We start from the raw sequence: 18,086 nt of genomic DNA on the forward strand, positions 1-18,086 counted from the left end.
CCCTGGAGACAGACGCACCACTTCCTCATCGCACCCTTGTCCAGCATTTTCTGCACTTCCTCCTGGAGACCTGAGAACTCCGGACAATCAGGGGAATACACTTGCCTGAGCAGAGGTCTGTCCAAGAGCGGAGGGGAGAAGTCGAACGGTAGTAGAAACCTGTTACAAACTCCAAGAGGTCCACTAATAGGTTCGATATTACAATAAACAAAAAGGATTCAACACCAAAGCTGTAACTGGGGATACGAATATAGAAAGATACACAAACAGAACAAAGGTTTATGTACAAGCTTACTAACAAAGATAAATGCAGAATGGTTTCTTCTATTTACATAACAAGAATAAATCTTACAACGCGTGAACTGGGGAAACAGTGAGGCAATGAAAATACTTGCTGGCTAGTTTTGCAGCTGTCGGAAAACAACGAAGCGATGGCTTCACAAAAAGGGAACTGTAACTTCCGATGTCTTCTTGACTCCGTATTGCAGAAAACAATGTCTATTCTTTATACTCAAAGGGAAGGTTATTCTTCGAAACCAACTTGTAGGACGTTTCTTCTCTGAAGGCTTGCTCAACGTTGGAATATCTCCCTTTACGGCTACCGACGACTTAACTCCTGTTTCTCTCTCTCTCACTGTGGACGACTTGACTTGACTCAGACCACTTTCTCGAGCGCCTCCTTCTCTTATCCTTCGTTTGTTCCTTCTTCTCTTGTCTCTCTCTGATGATCTCTCACTGATGATCTCTGTTGCTCTCACTTATTATCTGATGATCTCTGCTGGTCTCTCACTGATGATCTCTCTGATCCCTCAGGGCATATAGTATATATATATATGGCAAACTGGTGCGGGACTGAAGGGGGCGGAGCATAACAGCGAACATCACAGGAACTTTTAGAGGGGTCTAGACAAAATGTTGCATCATAATACGTTGCGTTCCTCACGACATGTCAGTGCCTGTTGAGTTCCATATCACACCTGACGATTTTAGAACAACCATGAAAACAGGCACCTCCAATACGTGCGCGAATGCCTCTTTGCTGCAGACCTACTTGAAGAAAATGCATTTTCATTTCCTTAAATACATAATTCCTTGCTATAAAGCGATTACCATGACAATACCCCACCTGAAAGACATCTACTACCCACTTCTCTGCCCCATAACTCTGCCACTTGGCCCACTGGCTTGCCAGGCACTCCCCACCTGTGGCAAAGGAGAGGGGGAGGCACCCAACCAATCAACAACCCCCTTTATTTCTACCCCTGGAGCCCCTTCTTGACCTGTAAGAGCGGGGCCGAAAAGGACGTTGGTCATCTGACTTAGGCAGAGACAACGAATGATAGGGCCCAGCCGAAGCCGAACTCTTAGATGGCTTACTAGGCGACGATCTCTGCATTTGTTGCTGAACAGGAGGAGGAGGAGGGGGGGGATGTCTCCAAGAATGAGAGACTCCGACTTGGAGACAGCCTGGTGCACCAACCTGTCCTTCTTGTCAGCTCGCCGCCGGTCTATTGCGTCCTCCAGCTCAGTCCGAGGAAACAGGAACTTAGAATCCAACAGATCCCCATTCCTGAGCACCAACAAGAACTCAAGGTCAACTGATCTTGTCATCCTAGGCAACACTACGTCTCTTCTGATCAGAAGATTAGCCCACAAATTGACACTAAGATGGGCAAGATACAAAAATGCCTCGCCCCCAGACTGTAACAAACTGGCAAGAGAAGATGCACTCACTTCTGCAGACCTGTCAGATGCCATCTTAGCAATGGCCATCAACCACAAATCTAACCACGACACCATCTGGAACATGGAAGATGCGGCAGACTCCATCGCCGAGGCATCCTGCAGTGACAAGGATGGCACCACCGACCTCCCTGCTGCAAAGTCAACCCTGGCTGGAGATGTATGACGTCTGGGTTAAAGTGTCGAGGCAACAAGCAGACAGAGTTTGTAACGTAATACTTCCTATGCCTCGTGAGGGGTGGAAGAAGCATCTTAGAAGAACCCCTTGACCGAAGCGATCCATCCCGGTCTGACACAGAGGCATTCACCTTCTGCAGGACCGAATGGACATGCCCCGATAAAGGAAGCTGAAAAGACGACTTAGGATCTTGCATAGCCCCCAGCAAGGCTTCCAAGCAAGTAGGAGTGAGCCTGTGTCCTACTCTCCAGATTGTTGAACCCACAAATGAGATCAACAACCTCGGTAAGGAAGACAAAAACTCTTGTGTGTCTCCTTCCTCCTGCTCTGGCAATGGAGACCGACAATGAGAGGAAGATGCAGGCTTATCCAACACACATTCCTCATGCAAACCAACTGCAGACCCAGAAGTCAAAGAACCTGAAGCGCCAGCTAACACAGACACCATGCACCAACTCCTGCAACAAACCAATCACAACACTCGGAACACTACTACGAACACTTGCAATAGATGACTCACGTACGTGTCTGTGTACACATTTGTGGAGCAGACACACATACGTGCGATGGAGAAGCATCTTGAACTCTTGACACAGAACAAGAATCTCTCGGAGTCGAACTACGAACAGCATCGTCGGGAGGGGAAAGCAAACACCCCCTGGCTGAACCACTTCCGTATTTACAACCTTCGATCTTTTCACAGGCACCTTAAGATCCTTACAATGATGAATAGGCACTTGAGCAGAAGCAGCAGACAAAGCACCAACATGCACATGTGTGTGCAAGGCTGCAACACGCATGTGTCCCAAAGAAGAGGATGACACAGCAACAGCAGATTGCACAGGGAAAGGAAAGGAAACACTAACACTCTAAGGAACATGGATATGCTGCTCTTCTCTCATTGACAAGGAAATAAAGTCCTTAACCCTCCAACACTTGATATGCTGATGTGTTGGAGATGGAGGCAATGGAGAGGAGGAAGACAGCGCTCTTTCTTGTCAGGAGAGGGGGGAGGCGACGCAACACGTTTGCTTACAGCCTTCCCAGCAGAGAAGGCAGCAAACCTATCCTCCAAAACAGAGTCCAATCTCTTAAGAACTGCATGACATAAAGCCTTGAACAGATCCACAAGAGAGGGCACAGACGACATGGATGGAAGAGGATACATCCTGGCTGGCAGCAATGACGTCACTGGAGCAAACAATGACGTCACTGGAGCAAACAATGATGTCACTGGAGCAAACAATGATGGCACAGAGGAGCGGGGCAGCACAGCAGTCCCAACTGACGACACCAACTTAGCAGGGAGTGACACCACTGAAGAAACTGGGAGTGACGTTACTGATGGAACTGGGAGTGATGTCACCAACGGAGCTGAGAGACACGTCACAGCCTCCCCCCTGACCCTAGCTAGCGGCAGGCCTCACTGGTGGAGCGATAAGATGATACTCAGTCAGCGCGCTACAAAAGGGCTGACTGCAGGCTGGTACCAACATAGAGAAGGCCAGGGGGAGGAGGTAGAGCTGGGAAGGCCTGAGGGGGGGTGAGCATCCATGAAATGTGTCATCAAACCCTCCAAGGAGGGTGAACCCCATAGACCAAGCAACGCCCATAGCTCCTCCATTTTGGATGCCTCTGTTCCTGAAAAAGATGAAACTGATGAACTTGTCTCCTCCCTCTCAGGAAGCAAATTAACCCCCGAGGGAGAGGGGGTGACATTTCACATTAAATCAGCCAACGACGAATTGATGAAAGACAAGGAAGGAGACACAGGTACACAAACTCTAGCATCATGGGGTGTGACTGAGGAAGAAGACGAAGCATCTGGGCGAGGTGATGTAAACCCTTCCTACGAAGGAAGAGTCGAAACTCTACGATGCTCCCTCTTACTATAAATAAATTCCACAGTGATTTAGGCCACTCACAACATTCCGGCAGGGATTCGTTATACGTAGTACAAAAATTAGTACAACACCTAGTGCATATGAAATGGGGGTCAGTAGCTGAAGAAGCCAGGAAACTAATACACAGGAAACCTTGAGTCCCCAGGGCACATACGTTGGCGAGGCCGAGAAGGCGCAGAGGAAGCCATAATAACACACAAAGACAAGCATAAGAGTGAAAATGGGCAAACTCCTGGGATGGCAGAGATTAAGCAACCGTGACTCTCACCCAGGCAGTTAAGAAAAAGACTAAACGCAATAGCATGGGTGTGCGGTCTTTGACCAGTTTTCACCCAATATATGCATGCGTTGCCAGATCTCACAGATTCCTTGCTTTTCAATCTCTGATTGTTTAACTGGATCCAGCTAGGCACTAGAAAATTGTTATGTTGTTAAGATAGAAGGTTTGTTCGTGTATGAACAAGGTAAAAGATAAGAATCCCTTTGTAAATTACAAAATTGCTTGAAGTTCATTATATAATCTTTTGAGTAGAACAGATGATGGAAGTGAGGGAGAGAGACAGATAGGCAGGTCATGAGAAGATGGTGTCATATTGAGTTATTTGTTTAGATACTAATAATCGCAGACAAAGGTTACATGTTATCAAAATGTCAGGATCTCTACAAAACAATAAGAACTACAGTAATCCCTCAGCTATCGCAGGTGTTAGGTTCCAGGCACCCCTGCGATAGCCGAAAAACCGCAAAGTAGATATAGAAATCTACAGTATATTTTTTTCACAATTTTTCTTATTCTTTTTTATCTTTATAAATTAAGCTTTTGTAAACTCTCCCACAATTATAAACCCTCCAAACAGTCTTATATATTAAACCCTTTATACACTCTTAATCAATTTTCAAAACTAAAAATTACTTTTACATGCTTTACATAAAAGAAAAAAATAAAAACAGAACACTCACCACTGTAGATCTTTAATGAAACCTACTCAACAATTATACAGTAAACCCTCCCAACGCTCCTATGTAAAACTTCCTTTTACTGTAGAAACATGCTTTACGTAAAATAAAAAAATTAAAATCGGAATACTCACCAGTAAAGATACGTAAACTTGATTAAAGATGATGATGATGATATGACTAGCTGTGCAGTACTGTACATATGTAGATGATGACGATGATGAGGTAAATGTACTGCACAGCAAAGAAGAGCATTACTCCAGCTCTTCTGAAAGCACCTCTTCATCAGGTGGTGCAATATCGTCGTCCAGCGTCGTAAGTTCCATCTCCACTGTAGGAGTACCATTGTTTTTTTTCTTTCTATGGGTGAGGAACATAGTGATCAGCAGTTGCTGACCCTGTTTTTTCCTTCTGTGTAAGGATGTTCTTATACACCTGCATGGCATCATCGATTGCATTTCGGAACTGCAACAAACGAATCATCTGTGGGTCCCAATCTTCAGCCATTGATTGGAGTTCTTTTGCCATTCTTGCTAGAGTTGAGAGGCGTTCTAGTGTTAGGCCAACCTCCTCCTCTTCTCCTGGATCCTCATGTTCCTCTTCTTTGTCCTCACTTGCTGACTTCGTCATCTCCGTCAGATCTGCATCCATTAACAGATCTGAGTGGGCCTCAACCAGGTCATTCACGTCGTCACTAGTCATATCAGTGAAGCCCTCTCCTCTGAGCAATTTCGCCAGGCCCACTGCCTTACCAACTGCTGTGTTGTGGATTTCCTCAGGAGAGAATCCTTTGTAATCATTGACCGCTTCTGGCCACAATTTCTTCCAGCAAGCATTAAGTGTTTCTTTCTTCATCTCCTTAATAGCCTTCTGGATATTATGGAGGCACGTTGCAATAGTGTACCAATGCCAGTACTCCTTCAGTGAGAAGTTGTCATCCGCATCCATAGATTCAACCAGGTGTTGCTGGGAATTTCGCGTGTACAGCGCCTTAAAGGCTTGAATAATGCCTTGATCTATAGGCTGAATCAGCGATGTTGTGTTAGGTGGTAAGAATTCAACCTGTATGCCCTACTACGACAGGTCGATTGTGTGCCCTCCAGCATTGTCCATCAGAAGAAGTACTTTAAAATCAAGGCCTTTTTCAGCAATTTAAACCTTGACTTCAGGGATGAAGTGCTGATGAAACCAGTCGGATGTCAGTGCTTTCGTTATCCGGGCCTTTTGATTATGCATCCAATGCACTGGCAGTAAGTTCTTATCTTTGTTTTTGAGGGCCGTGGGTTTTTGGACTTGTAAAGCAGCACTGGCTTTATCATAAAACCAGCAGCATTACACCACATTATAAGTGTGAGACGATCATGGTAACCCTTGAATCCAGGGGCTCTGGCCTCTTCCTTCATAATGAAAGTTTGCAATGGCATACGTTTCCAGAAGAGACCAGTCTCATTCATATTGAATACTTGTTCACGTGAATAACCCCCTTCATCCATAATTGCCTGGAATGTCTTGTTTACATATTCATCAATGGCTGGTTTGTCAGCAGAGGCTGCTTCTCCATGCAGGGACACTTTTAAGGTTGAACTCTTCTGAAATTTATCAAAGCAGCCCATGCTGGCATTAAATTTGGTTGGTTTGGTTGATGCCATGGGTCATCGTCACCACCATCTGTAAACCTGTTGTAGAGCTACCTGGCCTTCTCGCGTAAGGTGTTGGTATCCAGTGCTATGCTTTTTCTGCAGTCACTAATTTGAACAGCTAATGCAAACTCCATCCTTACAATGGTCTTATTGTGGGAAGTGTGGGAAGTTACCATCCTTTTTGTCGTTGTATTAACAGTAGCAATTGACATTTTCCTTATGTTCTTCTCGTCCTTCTTGATGTAGCGAACAGTAGATTTGTTGATGCCTTAATGGCGGCCTACATCCGCATAGCTTCTCCCTTCCTTCAGCAAGTTGAGGAGTTTAATCTTCTCGGCTATAGTAAGCATCTTCATACGACTCTTGGGTTCACTGACAGAAGCCTTAGAAGGTGCAGAACGTTTGGATGGCATCGTAGGGCTTAAACAAATTCACAATGTTACCCCAAAAAATCCAAAAAAATCACTATCGACATAGATAAGGATGCAAAGCTATGTCGTGTACGGATGTGTAGAAGTGAACTGGACACAACATGGGATGGTGGGACACTAAATGCTGCTTGAAAGAGATCCTGCAGTCGGACAGCCAATTAGCGGCCAGGATACTGATCAGTGTGCTCTGATTGGTTACTGTTTCCTCTACTGGCCAATAGCGTGCCTTGCATGAAATCATCTGGGAAAGACATGCTACGCTTCCCAAGTTTCGTTTTCCATAAAGAGGCGCAATTCTGTGTACCGCATCTTCTTAACGACAAACAAAAATGTTAAAAATTGCTTTTTAGCCACCGAACCGAATTTCTGTATTTTTATTTATTAATTTACTTTACAGTATTAATTTGACAAAAAATTACTATTTTTAATAAAGAATTAATTAAAATTGGAAATAAGTGTTTACCAGTGTACTGCATTTCCTTCAAGCTGTGAACATTTTTTTCAAGAATCACTTTACAAAGCATACATGTATCTTGTCACTGAAAAAACATACATATGCTGTTCAAAGTTATGTACATGAACCAAACCATGTAGGTGAGTATCCCAGCACCGTTGAAGTGATTAGCAGATGATTTGTTAAGAACATACTGTACTGAAGTTAAGTGGTCAATTAAGAAATTTTTTTTAACTCCGCTAGAAATGCATGGTCATGCAAAATAAAAAACGGTGTGAGACAAGTTTAATGTTTAAATATATCCTCAAATGGCTCACCTGGTATATCAGTCTTAGGCCTTAACAGTGCATTATTCCACAATGAGAATCTTTCAGAAGTGTGGTCTAGTCCATAAATTTCCCCTTTTGGTGCAGCAAGGTAATGTTTGTTTGTCACAGGTGTTCCAACTGATACATAATCAATATGATCCTGACAAATAAAAAAAAATATTAGTTAAAAAATATGGAAAAATAAACTATTTTATCATAAAGCTTTTGAGTACCAACTTACTCAGAAACAGAATATATTTTTCACCCTAAACAAGAACTAATAAACTGGCTTATTCTTCAATTATTTGTGCTATCACAGGTTCATTCCCTAGAGACCATATTCAATGTTGTAAGTTACTGCTTTTTCAGCTCAATCTTCAACAAGTCCAACTTTTTTTTTCTTTTTACTTCACTGGTAATTATCAAAATAATAAAGTTAATAATCATTACTCACTGTTTCAGTGTGCTCCAAAGAGGGAAGTGTTCTGCAGGTAGTATTTGTCATCTTTCAATAGATTGCAGCTTACTGATATTTCAGTACTGAACAAGTTTTCTCTTTTGTCATATATAATCTAGTTATTTTTACTTTCATTAAGCAAAATGTTTTTGAATGGTTAGAGTAGGTAGCTCCTGGTTTTCAGCTGGTGCCAGATGCTTTATCCTAATGTTAAACCTGCTTTTATTAGCTATGAAAAATACAAATTAATTAAAAATTTGTAATTTTTCTTATGTTGCTTTATCTCTCTTGCTGACATTATTTTACATTTTTTTTTAAACTGGCACTGAACAGTTTTTTTTATTCTGCTCTTGGCAGTCTAATATATTTCTTGTTTTTATTGGCAACCTTTAATATTAGTTTAAATTGCATTCATTTTTGCCTGATCTGGATTTATCAATTAAGTTTGCATATAGTCACAGTGCTTAAAAATCTGCAAGGCACCATGGCAATTGTGGAGGACTCCAACAATACCCCACTTCATAACCCAACCAAGACTGCTACCAATTTATTTTTAAGCTCTACTCCATCCAGCAACATGGAAGGTGAATGTCTTTGTGCACTCCTGGGATAACCTTGAGGTTGTAGCTATAATTTTTCCAACTTGCCATATTCAGTTAAGTAATACACAAAGTTTTACTTTAAACAATACACAAGACATCCAAACAATTAACTCCATTTTGTCAGCATTAAAAGCAATGCTCACTTTCACAATTTGCATAATGAGGAAAAAAATGTTGCTATAAAACCTACCTTAATAGATGGGAATAGTTTGCATGCCTGGTCTATAGCTTTATAACCAAAAACATTCTTGATGCTTTCATACTCATCCCCTCTTTTATTGACACGTTCATTTTCCCAGTCTGAGAACCATTCATATGGAAGAAATGTTACTAGAGCCATTGTTGTTTTGCCTGCAATTGGAAACAAATAACTAGATTTAGAACAATGCCTCTGGTTACTGAAGAAATAATACTAATAATAATAATTATCATTACTATTATTATTTATTATAGCGTAGTCGCTATTTCGTCCTCAAAGGATTTACCCTCCTCCATGGTGTGTGCCAGCACCCCATGGTGATCAGACTAATATCAAAGAAATATCTTTTAGCCTGGTCTTGTAGTCGGTATTATCCCATAATGATAAAGACTATGACAAGTGATAGAGTATATAATATTAGGACTCAAAGACAAGAAGACATTTTATCTTGTCTTCAGCGAAGCTGTACTCAGTTTCTTACGTCAAAACCTGTAGAAGTGACTATTGCGCATGTGCATTAGCCATCTTGTTTTATGATCGGGCCGGTTAAAATACCAAGATCCATTATTCCTCTCGTCAAAGCAGATGTAGGTCTATTCAGCCAGTGCTCCTCTGTATTGAGAAATTTTTTTCTTCGAGATCGTTCTCCTGGAATCATGGAATCTCAGCATGTTGAATGTTAAGTTCTTATTTTTAAGAATTAGTGGAAACATTTAGGGTAAAAACTGTAGAACAAAATTTTGTTGTGAATATGGAAACTTATTGTTTGGCCTTCCTGTGTTTGTAGAGCACGTGGTTGGCGCGATGCACGATCCATGCTAGCCTTCTTCATGAAAGAGAGAATTGTTTTGAACAAATGTTGTCATTCTTTTTGGAAGTTTGTTTGACAAAAAAACTACTCCATGATGCATTATTAATTTAGTTAATCTTTTCAGATAGTGGCGTCTACAATTTCCTAGGCATTAGCCTACATGAGCTATTAGCCTGGTCGATTTAGGACAAATTATTTTAAACTAAGATAGCTATTATCAGTAGACTGTAACCTAAGATTATATATCTTAAAAGTGATTCAGATAACCCTAAGGAGTGACCTAATATTTCGGTGATAAGTGCCTAGTAGATAAACAGGTATTTAGCATGACCAAAATAAAACAAGCTAAGTCATTCCTACGGTTAAGTAGTAAACACTTACTAACACATTATTAGTTTGAATTGTCAGCCTAGAATACGTACCCTAAGACCATAGAAAATTGACAACATGTGCCAAATGGGCTAGTAGTCTAAACTTGGGGCTACATTTTTAGTGGTGGTTTTTTAAATAACATGTAAAATTGAGTGTTGAAATTTTAATTCTAATTAGATACTCTAAGTTAGGCTTAGAGCAAGTGTTAATTTACTTATAAGGTAAAGTAACCTACCATGAAGGTTAGTACTATTAATATGTTGGTGCTATATAGGCAAGTTATCCGTAATACAACACACTAAAAATATTCAAGGCTTAGCAAAAATGTCTGTTTGCTATGACTTTGTATCCGAGCCTAAAAAATATGTTTAGAAACCATTTATTAAAAATGTCAAAAATCACTGGGCTTAACAGATGGTAACTCGATTACGATGCCTAACTAGCGATAAGGCTACATATTAAATTTTTTTTCAGTAATATGTAGAAACCAGATTCGGTAATAGTAGATTATATCAGTGATACTAAACTAAATCTTATGGAAAAGTTGCTTAGGTTGGTAAAATTGGGTTAGTCATAAAACTAATTGAATGATATTGGGTGTTGTTATAATTAAAATTAAAACTTAAACATAACCAATCCATAAGGGCTAAGTTTAAGTAATATAGACAGAAACAAGGCTTCAAAGTTAATTTAAACCTCAAAAGGTTTGAGTTAACATAGATATAGTATATGGAAATTACAGTCGCTATATAGTAACCGAGTTTCTTGTTGAAATTTAACCATTATTTTATGAGGGGTCAATTGTACAGCAGGGACTAGTATCAGAAACAGCAAAAAGACATTTGACGCCCCAGTCCCTAGTGGCTTCTGTATTTAAGGGATCCAGCTAAATCACAGATGAAAAGCAAGGAATCTTGTGAGATCTGGCAATGCGTGTGTATATCAGGTGAAAACTGGTCAAGGACCATGCACCCACACTACAGCATTCAGTCTTTTCCAAACCAAGGTTGTCTTTAAGAAGATAGAGGGGCGGCTAGAGGTGGGCAGTACAATGTTAAGACCTCAGGTTTGTAGCTATGAAAAATACAAATTGTCCTAGAAAATTGGTCATTTGTTCCTATGCGAACAAAGCTTTGGTCTTAACAATAGGATAGACTTATACTTGGAGGGAAGTATAGGCATCCTAAACTGGCTTGGGGCCTACCCAATAGTTCAGCTCCAGAGAGAAGACCCTTATGAACACCTGAGGGGCTGTGGTCAGCCCGAAGCATAGGACTTTGAACTCAAAGAACTTGTTTCCGGGAGAGAAGCAAAGGAACTTTCTGGATGACGGATGAATAGGGATCTGGAAATATGCGTCATTCAAATCTATTGACAGCATGAAGTTGCTTTCCCTTACAGCTGCCAACACTGATCAAGCAGTCTCCATCTTGAAACTCGTTTTCCTGATGAAATGATTCAAGATGGATAAGTCGATCACAGGTCTCCAACCTCCTGATGCCTTGGCACCAAGAAGATGTGACTGTAAAACCCCGGAGACAGACGCACCACTTCCTCTATTGCATCCTTGTCCAGCATCTTCTGCACTTCCTCCTAGAGAGCCAAGAACTTTGAGAATCTGGGGATACACCTGCCTGAGCAGAGGCTTGTCAGAGCGGGGGAGAGAAGTTTGATAGCAGTAGATACCCCACCCGAAGGACATCTACTACCTACTTCTGTGCCCCATAACTCTGCCACTTGGCTCACTGGCCTGCCAGGCACCCACCCACCCATGGCACAGGAGAGGGAGAGGAGCCTAACCTATCGCCGACCCCCCTTACTTTTGCCCCTGGGGCCACTTCTCGACTTGAAAGAGCGGGAGCGAAAGGGACGTTGGTCCTCTTACCTAGACTGGGACAAACAGGAAGGCCCTGCCGAAACCGAACTCCTAGAAAAACTACCAGGCGACGATCTCCGTGCCTGCTTCTGAGCAGGAGGGGGAGGAGGGGCTGGATGTCTCCGAGACGAGACTCTGACTTTGACACAGCCTGGTGCACTAACCTGTCCTTCGTGTCAGCCCGGCAACAGTCTATCGTGTCCTCCAGCTCAGTCCAAGGGAACATAAACTGAGATTCTAAAAGTTCCCATTTCTCAATGCCAACAAGGACAACAGGGTCAACTGATCTTTCTATCCTGGACAAAGCCTCATCTCTTCTGATCAGGAGAAGGTTAGCCCATAAATTGAGGCCAAGATGTGCAAGATACAAGAACGCCTTGCCCCCAGACTGCAACAAACTGGCAAGAGAAGAAGCACTCACCAACCCCTCTGGGGACTTGTCAGAAGCTATCTTGGCAATGACTGTCGACCAGAAGTCCAGCCAAGAAACTGTCTGCAACATGGAGGCTGCCATAGACTCCAAAGCTGAGACATCCTGTCGAGACAAGGACGGAGTCATCGACCTCACCTGCTCCAAAGTCAACCCTGGCTTCAGACAAATGACGTGTGGGTTAAGATGACGTGACATTAAGTAGGCAGAGTTTGTAGCATAGTACTTCCTATGCCTCGTGAGTGGCGGAGGAAGCAACTTGGAAGAACCTCTTGAGCAAAGAGATCCGTCATCATCAGAAACAGAGACGTTTACCTTATGCAATACCAACTGGACATGCCCCAATAAGGGAAGTTGAAACAACGACTTGGGATCTTGCATAGCCCCAAGCAAGGCTTCCAAGCTGGAAGGAGTGATAAATAACTGAGCCTGAGTCCTACTCTCCAAATTGTTGAACCCACGAATGGGATCAACAACTTCGGTAAAGGAAGACAAAAACTCTTGCATGTCTCCCTCCTCCTGTTCTGGCAATGGAGACCGACGACGAGAAGAATGTGCAGGCTTATCCAACGCGCCTTCTTTGTGTAAACCAGCAGAAGAGCCAGCAGCCAAACACCCCGAAACACCAACCAACCTGTCTGGGCTGGATCCAAGCGCCAACTCCTGTGACGAACCAACCACAACACTAGGGACATCACTACGCACACTCCCAACAAATGACTCGCATACGTGGCCACCTACATGTGTAAGGGTTACATTTAGAAATACATATATTCCATATGTATAAATAAACTAATGACCTAAGAGGTCACTGTTGAGATAACAAGGAGTGTGATAAAGGTTTATAAACAGGATGCAAGCTATGCTTTGGCGTATTGAATCAGCAGCGCCCTGGTTTGCATTTGCCTGTGATAATCAAATCTATGGTTGTGTCAAACAGGTCACAGTGCTTTGCTTGAGAACCTATTGACCTATCACCCACAGACGTCTACGTGACTTCCTCTCACATGTTCGTCTGTCTGTATGTTACGTATGCTAAGCTAAGCTGTGCTCTCCTATACCTTTATAAATGCATTGTAACTTAGAACTCTACTTTCCCTCCTAGAATCAGGTTCTCCTAACGACCTTCTCGGCCTCTACTCAAGAGATGTAGTTTTGCAAATATACCGTAGTTAAGTTATCATCATGAGTTTGAAACATCTCCGCCTTTATAACCAAAGAAGATACTGACTTAGAAATTATCGTCGCAATCTCAGATGAGGATGGGAAGTATACCACATGATACTTGCAGGTCTAAATAACCTCACAGTGCGGCCTCATTATACAAGGCTTAGCACAAACACATGCACGTGCAGGGCGGGCGCATGTACGTGTGAAGGAGAAGCGTCTTGAACACTCAACATGGAACAAGAATTCCCCTGAGTCAAACCCTGAGTAGCATCAAGGGGAGGGGGAGACAAAGACCTCTGCTGCACTATTTCCCCGCTCACAATCTTCGATCTCTTCACAGGCACCTTGAGATCCTTACAGCAACGAATAGACCCTGGTGCTGGAGAAGTGGAAGAATTAGCAACATATGCACGAATGTGCAAGATTACAACACACTTGCAACTCAATGCAGAGGACGAAGCAGCCACTGCAGAATGCACAGGGGATGAAACACCAACACTCTCAGGAACACTAACACTTGAAGGAACACGGGTGTGACGTTCCTCACATGTAGACGAAGAAAAGGCAAAGTCCTTAACCTTCCAACACTTGATACGTTGATGCGGTGGAGAAGGAGAGGAAGACAGCACTGACTCCTTACACAATGTCTTTGCAGGAGGAGGGGGTGATGCAACATGCTTGCTTCCAGTCCTCTCAGCCGACATGGCAGCAAACCTATCTTCAGCGATGATGTCACGGGAGCAAACAATGATGATACAGATGAGCGAGGCAGCACAGCAGAGGAAACTGGAAGTGATGTCATCGATGGAAGTGACGTCACTAGCGGCAGGTGCCACTGGTAGAGGGATACAAAATGGCTGACACCGTGACATCACCAGCAGCACCAACGCCATGGCTTCTCTCTGACTCGAAGAAGTGGCAAGCGTCCCTGGTGGAGCAATACAATATGGCTGACCCAGGCTACCAACGAAGACAAGGCCAGGAGGTTGGGGGAGAGCTTGGGTAGCCTGATGAGGGAGGAGGCGAGCATCCAAGAAGTGCATCAGCAAACCCTCCGAGGAGGGTGGATTCCATAGCCCAAGTGACCCCCAGAGCGCCACCATTTTGGACGCCTCCGACTCTGAAACGAAAGAAACTGATGAAAAAGCCTCCTCCCTCTCAGGAATTAAATTAACTCCCAAGAAAGAGGGGGCGACATTACCTAATAAATCAACCTTAGGGCCTCCTGATACTTCCAATGACACATCGATGGAAGAAATGGAAGGAGACAAAGGCACTACACAAGTATGGGGTGTGACTGTGGCAGGAGACGAAGCATTGGGAAGAGGAGATGAAAATCCCTCTCACGAAGGAAGGGTAGAAACTCTACGATGCTCCCTCTTACTATAAAATAACTTCCACTGCTCTCTAGGCCATGCACGACATTCTGGGCTGGGATTCATTATGGTACAAACATTAGAACGACACCTACTGCAAGTTGTAAGTGGGTCTGTCGCTGAAGAAGCCAGGAAACAAGAGCACGGGAAACCTTGAGTACCTGGGTACTCATGTTGGCGAGGCCGAGAAGGAGCAGAAGAAGCCATAATACAAGCACGCACACAGAATCACAAGCAAAAATGGGCAATGAAATTGGGTAAAAGGCCGAGAGAGGGCAACCATGACTCACCCAGGCGTTTAAGAAAAAGACTGAATGCAGTAGCGTGGGTGCGTGGTCCTTGACCATTTTTCAGCCGTAGGAATCTTGTTGTTTTCTGAAGTCGCTCACTAAACGATGATAATAAGTTGCTTGATGAATCTGCTGCTTTCGTCGTCGTTGAAGAGTTCTTAAATGATACTTCATTATTCTGATATTTCTTCGGAGAAGTTGTAGAGTTCTTCTGGTCCACTGCCACCAATATTAGGGCTTGTGCCTTGTATGATAAGGCGCCTTATGAGGTAATGTTAGACTTGCGATAATCTTACGCTAAGTCGGTTGGTATTGCACTTCCATCTTCAATGGAGTGTTTTGGGGTTTGTAGATCACTTACGAAGTCGGGATTATCTTCTTGTTTATGACGATTATGTGTTAAAAATCCCACCGCTGCCACCAATATTAGGGCTTGTGCCTTGTATGATAAGGCGCCCTATGAGGTAATGTTAGACTTGCGATAATCTTACGCTAAGTCGGTTGGTATTGCACTTCCATCTTCAATGGAGTATTTTGGGGTTTGTAGATCACTTACGAAGTCGGGATTATCTTCTTGTTTATGACGATGATGTGTTAAACTCATGGTGAGGAGGTTCTTGTAGAAAACACGAAGTATAAAAATATATATATTCTTCTGAAGTTTTACATGTTGAAGATCAGATATGATTGTACAAGTCTTCTAATAACGATAGCTTGATCGCTTCTGCCAATGATGATGGCTACTTCTTTTCTCTCTACATGATAAAGCTTAGGTAAAGAGATACAGGTCTTCTAATGACGATAGCTAACTCTGTTCTGCCTGTCTACCATCTCTGTTACAAGTTATGAAACAACAGACAGTAGTTCGAACATATGAACATACTATCAGATGACATAGTTACATACGAACACACAATCAAATGAGACACGCTACAGATCACGTAGGCCGTTTGAATTATAGGTCGGGGTAGTTGTCTCAAGCAGAGAGCTTGGACTGTTTCAAAACAAATGAATGACCACAGATGACGACATGTCAACTTAGCCTACATACTTATTGTATACGTCATCTTTAGTGTCTCTAGTCTGATCACATTCCTGCAAGCAATCTTTTATATATATGGACTAACATTCCATATTTTTATTATGTAAACACTTACATATGCACCGTTGCCAGATCTCACAAGATTCCTTGCTGTTCATTTGCGATTTAACTAGATCCAGCTAGGCGCTAGAAAATTATCCTATTGTTGAGACCGAAGGTTTGTTCGCATATGAACAATACCCATTTTAGACTGTCTCAATGGGTCCTACGGTTTAGCAAGGGTGAGGAAGGGGAAGATATCTATCCAGCAGAACTCTGGCAGCATATATTTAACTCCTTCTCTGAAGATCCATATTCGGGCCAAAACCCAGTAATATTAGTCACCACTACTCCCCAGGTTCATCCTGAGAAGGAGATAGAGGAATTCTCAGTTAGAGGGGAATTGTTTCCGGATTTTGAGGTAGATATTGATACCAAAAGAACCTTGCTGAACCCAGAAGGACCAGGGACACAGATGTCAATTACCCATGGGGGAAACCTTGTAGAAGCAAGTCATTCCCCCATGCAGCTTTCAGAAGCTGATCAGGATCCTTCCCCCAAAAGGGTTATAAGGATCCACCTGAACCCAGTGGGAATGGCAGCATTTTCAGAAGGCTATAGCAATTCACCCAGAACTTCTGCCCCCTGAGGAACAGACAGCTGCAGCTCAGCTGTAGATACACAATCAGGTTACGCAAGCTCCTCCAAAAGGGATACACAGTTTACAGTATTAGTTCTGTAAGGAAATAATGAGTGATATCAAAAGATGCTTTTGCTGCCAAACGGCAATAAATAATGAACATACTGCATGATTCTGAACATCCAGTGATGCATACACCAAAATGCAAGCATCTGGCATCTTGAAATAGAAGAGGGAGAGTTGAAACCAAATCTGTCCAAACAAGAGTAGAGTGCAAACCCAACTGGAACCAACAAAATGGCCAGTCCCAGTTATGAGTCTTACAACCAAAATCTAACAGACTACAAATCCTACTCTGATCCTGATAATCCTTGGCGAGATGCCTTTGTGTATTTTCTTTCAGGATGCTAAGTATCTTATTAGTTAGAGAAAGACCATGATATTAGAAGTGCATGTTGAATTTAGGGACAGGGCAGCATTTTCACTGAATGGCACCTAATACCACCTGTTCCAGACATGGAGAAACCTCAAAAGGAAACTACCTGTGCCAGACATGGAGAAATCTCAAAAATAAACTATTCTCTTAGCTGGCAATTTGGCATTGAAAACTGTAGATGAAACTCTTCATTAGGTAAATGGAAAGTGGATTTATATTTCCATCATGAACAAAACTCAGGTTGCTCATCATGTACCACTAGCCTTCTGCCCCTTCACATTTCAAGTCATAAACCATGTGAAGGCACATTTTCAAAATTATGCAGTAACCAGAAAGTGTGAACCATTGGCAGAACTAAAACCATTTGCTTCGGTTATCCCAGTTTCAAAGAACTCCACTGAAGAATGGGCAACACTTCAACTTCCTTTTGATAAGAAAAAGCTCGTCTTAGATATTGGAACTCTGCAATTTGGTACTCCAATGAGAAAGATTTCAGAAGGGACATCAGCATCAGAGTTTCGTGCTAGGACCCAACTCATTAGTGTCTTAACCACTTCCTCATTGTTAGAAGTAGCCACAAAAAGGCTTCCAGAAGAATCTAGGATGATTTTTGCTGTTGTGGCTAAAAGCCTTATGAGAACTTTAGGGAAGCACTATATGACTTTTTAGACTGGCGCATGAAAGCGAGAATGGAGGTACAGTGGTACCTCAGGATACAAAATTAATCCGTT

At 42.7% G+C, this 18,086-nt stretch overlaps 1 protein-coding gene across 1 annotated transcript in view; it reads right to left on the minus strand.

Annotated features, from left to right (window-relative positions):
- Nucleotides 1–18,086, minus strand: part of LOC135217120 (all-trans-retinol 13,14-reductase-like) — an 83,293-nt gene that overhangs the window by 5,352 nt on the left and 59,855 nt on the right. The window contains exons 12-13 of the mRNA XM_064252827.1: nt 8,865–9,025; nt 7,625–7,775 (exon numbers count right to left, since the gene is read on the minus strand). Coding sequence (XP_064108897.1) covers nt 7,625–7,775; nt 8,865–9,025 — 312 coding nt within the window. The remainder of the gene's footprint in view (nt 1–7,624; nt 7,776–8,864; nt 9,026–18,086) is intronic.

Source organism: Macrobrachium nipponense, chromosome 7, assembly GCF_015104395.2.
Source record: "Macrobrachium nipponense isolate FS-2020 chromosome 7, ASM1510439v2, whole genome shotgun sequence".
In the NCBI taxonomy this organism is placed as follows: Eukaryota; Metazoa; Arthropoda; class Malacostraca; order Decapoda; family Palaemonidae; genus Macrobrachium; species Macrobrachium nipponense.